The 7,627-nt window shown below is 37.8% G+C and overlaps 1 protein-coding gene across 1 annotated transcript; it reads right to left on the reverse strand.

The window, feature by feature from the left end:
• Positions 1 to 650: 650 nt before the first annotated feature.
• LOC110112073 (uncharacterized protein ECU03_1610) lies at positions 651 to 1,461 on the reverse strand. The gene is made up of 2 exons (XM_020844160.2): positions 1,285 to 1,461; positions 651 to 1,197 (listed from the first exon to the last, which is right to left on the reverse strand). The coding sequence occupies exons 1-2, from the start codon at positions 1,396 to 1,398 to the stop codon at positions 688 to 690; spliced, it is 624 nt and encodes a 207-aa protein (XP_020699819.1). The 5' UTR covers positions 1,399 to 1,461; the 3' UTR covers positions 651 to 687.
• Positions 1,462 to 7,627: the final 6,166 nt, after the last annotated feature.

Consider the following 7,627-nt stretch of genomic DNA (forward strand, 5'->3'; position numbering starts at 1 on the left):
ATTTTATATCAATTGCTCCATAGCATAAACAATTTGAAGTAACATAAAATTATTCAAATAGCTAGGTCATGCGAAGTAGTTTCAAATGAGAAACCATTTTAGAAGTACAAGATGTTATGAAAATCGAGCTCCGTCCCTAAAACCAAAAAGAGGATCTCCATAGTTTCTTGGCTGAAAGATTTTTTAACAATAATGTATATAACTATATGTAAGAACAGCAGCAGCCCAAATCCCTATCAAGTTGCATAAAGTTCTAAAAAGCACAACATTATTGATCAAGTTTAAATGTATATATGATTCCATTTGATAAGATAGGAATAGGATAGCTTTAAATCAAATAAAGAAGTTGTAGGTTACAATTCCAACACAAATAACTTCTCAGCATTTTGTATATTCACAACACCTATCTTTTCACTGTAAGTAAATAAAGTCAAACAATTTTTTTGCTTTAGCCAGAGTGATCATGTTCTGATCCAGAGAATTTCATTTTGCTTTCATTTATTTATGCATTTTAAGCATATTAGAAACACAAGAAACCACAAAGTATACATCAGCTAACCATATTCAACTCTGAAGAGAAGGAAAGAAGTAAAAAACAATACAAATTGAAAGTAATTAGTATTAATTATTTCCTTTTCCTCAGCTCTCCTTGCTGACCTCTAAAGTCTCTTAGCATTCCCCACCAATTCACCACTTGCCATGAACCTTATTATCACCCGCACCATCGTCCTTTCCCACCACCGCATCCTTTACCTTCTGTGTCGTATCATTTGCAGCCCCCACCACTCCCTTCACTGTCTCCTTCGCCTTCTCCCCCACATTCTCAGCCACCTCTGCCGCCTTCCCCAGCCCCTCCTTCGTCTTCTCCTTGGTTGACTCCGCGGACTCCTTTGTCTTCTCCCACGCTGAATCCGCAGACTCCTTCGTCTTCTCCTTCGCGGACTCCGCAGACTCCCTCGCATCATCCCCTATATTTCTTGCCTTCTCTGAAGCACTGTTCGTTGCATCCTTGGCCCAGTCTGCTGCAGACTTCGCCCTATCCTCTGCCGTATCCTTCACATTCGAGGCCCTCTCTTTGGCGCTCTCTGATCCTTCCTTCAGCACCTCCTTTGCTCGGTCGGCAGCCTCTGCTGGCTTTTCCCGGATCTGTCTGGCCCTATCATCTTCATGATATGACGCTGATGCCTTGCAGTAGTTCTGAAAAGTATTCATGACAAAATCAGGTAGAAAGAAGATAGAAACTAGAGCCGTAGATTTCATAGCTGTATTAACATTTCATTTCACCTGCGTAGATTTGAGAGGGAACAAGATGTGCTTGGCCTTGAGTGCTGAAGGAGAGCGAACTGGATAAGAGAGCTTGAGAAACAAGCCTCGGCTTCCGTTGAGCATGACAGCCATTTGCGTACGATTTGGAATTCCAACTTCTGTTGCTGGAAGATGAAGATATTTGTGTAGGAGGGTTGGGCAAATTTGGCTGTTAGAAATAGGCGAGGAAGATTGAGGATAGAGAACGATGACAGGTTGGGGATAGTGATGACACGTTGCATGCATGCACGGAGACTGCAGCTTAGTCACCGGGAGAGGAACGGGTAACGAACACCTGTGATGTTATGCATGTACTGTTAAGTGAAATATGCTCGGCCTTATTTTTTGTTAATAAAATGTCTGTTTGAGCGTGTAGTTTGAACTGTTTTTTTCTTCTTTCTTTTTTTTTACTCATCTTACAGAAAGGATAAGTGATCATCGATATAAATATTTTTTAGAGTAACAAAAAAATTTGTGGCTAAAAAACTCTCTATTTAAGTAATAATATCTCTAAAATTAAATAAAATAATTGAATAAAATTTATTTAATTTGCTAGAGTAAGTAATGGAGGTGATTCTTTTTTTTTTTTTTTTTTTTGAAGAAACTTTATAAAACTTTTATTCAAGGAAATAAATACAAGTCAAGTGATAATTAACCTATCACATTCATCCTTCAAGATAAAGAAGCGAGTTGAAGGACAATTATTATCTAAAAAATCTTCCCAAAATAAATTATCTAGTCTAGCATAATTAGTATAAAAAACTGCTATTTTATTACAATTTCTAGGAACATAATTAAAATTTACATTCTTAAAATCACTTACAAAGAACATATCAGGATCCATAATACTTCTCGATCTTCTTTTGTTTTTGTCCATAGAATTCTGCACATTTATCTTCATCCAATTCGAAGGTGGAGGCCAAAAGTTATTTTCCAATCCTAGAACTGATTAGCATCCCAGATTTTCTTAATTGGATTTATGTGAGGTTTAGATATAAGTGTTGAAAATTAAACTTGATTAATTGGGCCTTTAATTGAATGGGCTTTCTAATTGAGCCCATAGTCTAGAAAAGTCTTTAGAAAACTCTAGAATCCTACTTTATGATGAATGTTTTAGAGTATTCTAGAAATATATTCTAAAAATATTTATTTAGAGTATTATAGAATATGCAATTAATGACTTTTGTAAGAAGATAGGAAAATATTCTAGATAGTCAATATTAGCCATTAGATTGAAATGTGTTGGCACAATCCTAAAAGGGAAGTCACTAGTATAAATAGGTGTGGAGTCTGTGTTTATGTATGAAGTAGAATCAAGAAGTTAAAGAGTGAAATAAAAGTGAGTTTTATAAGTGTTCCTCTTCTCTTTTAGAATTCTTACTCCTTCTATAACTTCTTATTCTCCAACAGAGTGGTATTAGAGCCAAAGTTTCTTCCTAAAGAGATGGCGAGCAATGGTATATTCCATTTCCAAGTCCAAACTCTCAACAATAGCAACTATGACAATTGGAGCATCAAAATGAAGGCTCTTCTTAGAGCGCAAGATGTTCTTCTTAGAGCATAAGACATATGGGAGATGATAGAAAAAGGCTACAAGGAGCCACAAGATGAGTCAAGTTTACTACAGGAAAATCACCTATTACTGGTGGAAATTGATCATTTTCCGGCGGCTTTCCGACAACAAAATTTTTCTCCGGTAAAACCCGCATAGGAAAAATATTTCCGGCAGTATTTTCCGGCGACAAATATTTCTAACGGTTTTCCGGCGGAATAAGACCACCAGAAAATTAAAATTAAAATTTAAGCTGCCCGCATCGGCCACCTTGGCTGTGTGCTGCCCCCCATGCTTAGCCCGCCAGCCCACCCAACCAAGCATGCTGCCAGCCCTTCCCAATCTCGCCCGCTGCATGCCTACGCCGGCTCGCAAGCTCGACAGCCCGCACAAGCCCGCCAGCCCGATTGCGCCCACTGCCCGCCTGAATCGGCCAGCAAACCCCACGTGCCAGCTGCTCGCGCTCCTGCCTGCCTGACCGTGTTGTCCGGGATTTGAACTCAGAACCTGTCTGTGGAGTACAAAGACTTAACCACTTTGCTCTGAAAAATTTTCTAAAAAATTAGGCCGCTAGAAAGCCACCAGAAAAATCCTACGGTAATGGATGATTTTCCTGTAGTTGTTTATCCCAAGCACAAAAAGATAGTCTAAGAGATTCAAGGAAGAGAGACAATAAGGCTCTCTATCTAATCTTTCAAGGATTAGATGATGATGCTTTTGAGAAGATTTTTGATGTGAAGTCTGCCAAAGAGGCATGGGAGAAGCTTCAGACCTCTTACAAAGGAGTAGAGCAAGTCAAAAAGGTGCGTCTCCAAACATTATGAGGTGAGTTCGAAGACTTACATATAAATGAGGTCGAAGTCATCTCTGACTACTTTACTAGAGTCTTAGCCGTTTCTAACCAATTAAAAAGAAATTGAGAGAAGCTAGAAGATGTAAGGATTATGGAGAAAATCCTTCTATCACTAAATCAAAGTTCAATTATATCATCACCATAATTGAAGAAACTAAAGACTTAGAGACTATGATAATCGAGCAACTCTTGGGTTCTTTACAAGCCTACAAAGAAAAGAAGAAGAAGAAGCAAGCAATCACGGAACAACTCCTGAAGACAAAAATGAATTCAACCAAAGAAGAGAACCTCTAGTATGGTAGAAGCCAATAAGGAAGAGGCCGTGGTCGAGGACAAGGCCGTGGTCATGGACGTGGACAAGGTTGGAGCTCTAATAATGATAAGAACAATAATACAAATTTTGGTCAAGGAGTAAGTTCAACAAGAGGACGTGGAAGAGGAAAATCAAAATCACGGTATGACAAATCTCAAGTGATGTGCTACAACTATAAAAAATTTGGTCATTATGCTGCAAAATGTAGAACTCCCAATAACAATAAAGTTGAAGATAAGGCTAATTATGTGGAAGAGATAAGTCAACAAGATTACACTTTGTTATTGGCATATAAAGAGAATGAAAAAGGTGGAGATAACACATTGTATCTGGACACCGGTGCAAGCAACCATAGGTGTGAAAGAAAAAGCATGTTCGTGGAACTTGACGAATTAGTGAGCGGCAATGTATCCTTTAGAGATGAGTCCAAGGTTACTATGAAGGGCAAAGGTAATATTCTTGTCCGATTAAAGAATGAAAAACACCAATTCATTTCCAATGTCTATTATGTACCAAATATAAAGAGTAATATCTTAAGTACTGGTCAACTCTTAGAGAAAGGTTATGATATTCATTTGAAAGATAAAAATCTTTCTATAAGTGATAATATGAGCAACCTAATTGCAAATATTCCAATGTCAAGAAATAGAATGTTCTTGCTCAATATTCAAAATGATATTGCTAAGTTTCTCAAAGCCTGCTACAAAGACCCATCTTAGCTCTAGCATCTTTGATTTGGGCATCTTAATTTTGGAGGACTAAAGCTATTATCAAAGAAGAAAATGGTGAGAGGTCTGCCCTACATCAAACACTAGATCAGATATGTGAAGGATGCTTACTCGGAAAGAAATCCAGGAAGATCTTTCCAAAAGAGCCAAATTTGAGAGCACAAAAGCCACTTGAACTCATACATACATATGTATGCGGCCCAATCAAGCCAAGCTCTCTCAGTAAGAGTAATTATTTTCTTCTCTTCATAGATGATTTTTCAAGAAAATCATGGTATATTTTTTAAAGCGAAAATCGGAGGTATTTGAAGTATTTAAAAAGTTCAAATTAAAGCCTTTGTGGAGAAAGAAAGCGGCCTCGAGATCAAAGCCATGCGATCCGATCGAGGAGGGGAGTTAACTTCAAAAGAATTTCAAGAATTTTTTGAAGCCAATGGAATACGTTGACCATCCCAAGATCTCCTCAATAAAATGGTGTAGCATAAAGAAAGAATCGAATTATCCTTGATATAGCTCGAAGTATGCTTAAGAGTAAGAGACTACCTAATAAAGAATTTTGGGCTGAAGCTATTGCATGTGCAGTTTACTTATCCAATTGTTCTCCAACAAGAAGTGTGTGGGGAATGACACTAAAGGAAGCATGGAGTGGAAGGAAGCAATGTATCTCTCATCTAAGAGTGTTTGGAAGCATAGCCCATGCGCACGTACCCAATGAGCAATGAAGTAAACTGGATGATAAGAGTGAGAAGTACATTTTCATCGATTATGACTCCAGCATAAAAAGCTACAAGTTATACAATCCAAATACTATGAAGACAATAATCAGTCGTGTGAAACTCTTAAATTTTCAATTTATGTTTGGAAAAAAAAAGAAAAAAAAAATTTTTTGTGCTATCAGTACGGGACGAACCGTCTGGACGAACTGAAGAAATGTTGAAAATCTGTATGGTTAGTACGGACGAACTACCAGTACGAACAGAGAAAATATGCATGTTCATCTGGACGAACCTGGAACTGTCGGGACAAACCGTCGGGACGAACCAAACAGAGAGCATCGTCCAGGGACAAAGAAATTGGAATTTATTTTCGTCTTGACGTTTTGAGTCCAGAAAAGGTCGTCCCGGGACGATCGGACATCGTCCTGGATGATCCTGCTTGATAAATATTTTAATAGTGTCATTTTTGAAGAGAGAGAAAGCTGAGGAGAGTGAAAAATGAAGAAAGAGGAAGAAAAAGTGAATTTTTGAGCGACTTTGACTCGTTTTCGTCCGTCACCGTAGTTGGAAAAGTTGACCGACTCGAGGTAAGGCACATTATGCCTTTCTCAATTTTCAGAAATATGATTTTTTACGGATTTTCTGTTTCAAATTCATTTTCCGTTAGCGAAAAACTGGTATAACTTTGTACCGGTAAAACTTTTACTGCGTAAATTTTGGTATGTTTCTGAGATGATGTTTTTGCACGTTTTGAGTATTTTCTGAAAGATTTTTACCGGGTATTTTGAATTATGCGGTGTTTAAATAGAATTACGAATTATCTGGATGTTAAAAAATGTTGCTTCAGTATAATGAAAGTCTTACAATGATGTTTTATACTACCTGTGATAATTTGGTAAAATTTTGAATTTGTGAATTTTGTGGAAATTTCGTATACTGTCGTTATGCTGCTGACGAATTTTCTGAAGTATCTGATTTTTATGATTTGAATGCTTTGATATGCTGTAATATCAGAAGAGAGTTATAAAGGGCCATAATCCTTCGTGATTCCATTGTCTGGGTCCGAGAAATCTGAAAACAAGTTCTATTCTGAAAATTCTGTATATCTGTTCTGTTTTGGTGCTTTAAGCACAAAGGGATACATAAGGGCCAGAATCCGTTGAGATTTTGTCTGTGTCAGGGAAGGGAGGCATAAGGGGCCAGAATCCAATGAGATTCTATCTGTGTCAGGGAAGGAAGGCATAAGGGGCCAGAATCCGTAGAGATTCTGTCTGGGTCCGGGGATCTGATATGTGAAATATGTATTATATGATTTTATCCGATTTGACCATGTGCTTATGATTTGTACGGATTTATACGATTCTATCTATTCTGTAATTTGAAGATGATTATGATTTGAATATTCTGCTATATGAATTCAGTTCTTCTGTATCTGTATTCTGTCTGCTTATACGCTTATCTGAATTATGTACGGCTACTCTACTGATGTATTTTAGTTGTGTGTTTATAGAGATTTTGATTGGCTGGTGTAGTCTTGCTGAGATGTTAGCTCATTCTTGTTATATGCGTGGTTTTTAAGTTCTGGGAAAGGGAAGGAGGTCTTGGACTAGCCGTTCTGTGTCTGATCTGAGATTAGGTATTTTGTACTTCTGATTTTGTACAGTCATGGCTTTTCAGTTCTGTTCTTTCTGTCTGTAGCCATGCACTGTATTGTATATGATTATTTTGATGAAAGAAATGATAGGTGAACTATTCTGTATTTGGATGTTGATAGTACCTCTGTGTTTTTCTGTCTGTTTGATATTTGGAAGAAAGTCTGAAACAAATTCCAAAGCTAGATCCTAAATTTTCAATGGTTCTGCCGCGGCCCGATGCGAGCGGGATCCATCCCGGTCGGGTTGGGTCGTGACAAACTTATGTGGTATCAGAGCAATTGTTTTGGAATTTGGATTGTTAAAACAGAGCTATAGGAATTGATCTGTAAGTCTGTCGGGGTAGTTCTGGTTTGTCTGAACTTTTATTATGTTGTTTTATGTGCATAGTTTTATGTGTGATTATGGATCTGCCAGACCCAGATATGACTAATGGACAGAGTGCTAGTCAGGCAGCTCCTGTGAACAGTTCTGCTCCAGTGATTGGTTCTGATACAGTTTCGCAATT

Source organism: Dendrobium catenatum, unplaced genomic scaffold (assembly GCF_001605985.2).
Source record: "Dendrobium catenatum unplaced genomic scaffold, ASM160598v2 fragScaff_scaffold_370, whole genome shotgun sequence".
NCBI classification, from domain to species: domain Eukaryota; kingdom Viridiplantae; phylum Streptophyta; class Magnoliopsida; order Asparagales; family Orchidaceae; genus Dendrobium; species Dendrobium catenatum.

Bases quoted from the DNA above. Each gene is read 5' to 3' on its own strand.
- LOC110112073 (XM_020844160.2), bottom strand. From the start codon at position 1,398: ATGGCTGTCATGCTCAACGGAAGCCGAGGCTTGTTTCTCAAGCTCTCT. The intron at 1,198-1,284 runs GTGAAATGAAAT...AATACTTTTCAG, and splicing joins TCCCTCTCAAATCTACGCAG to AACTACTGCAAGGCATCAGC.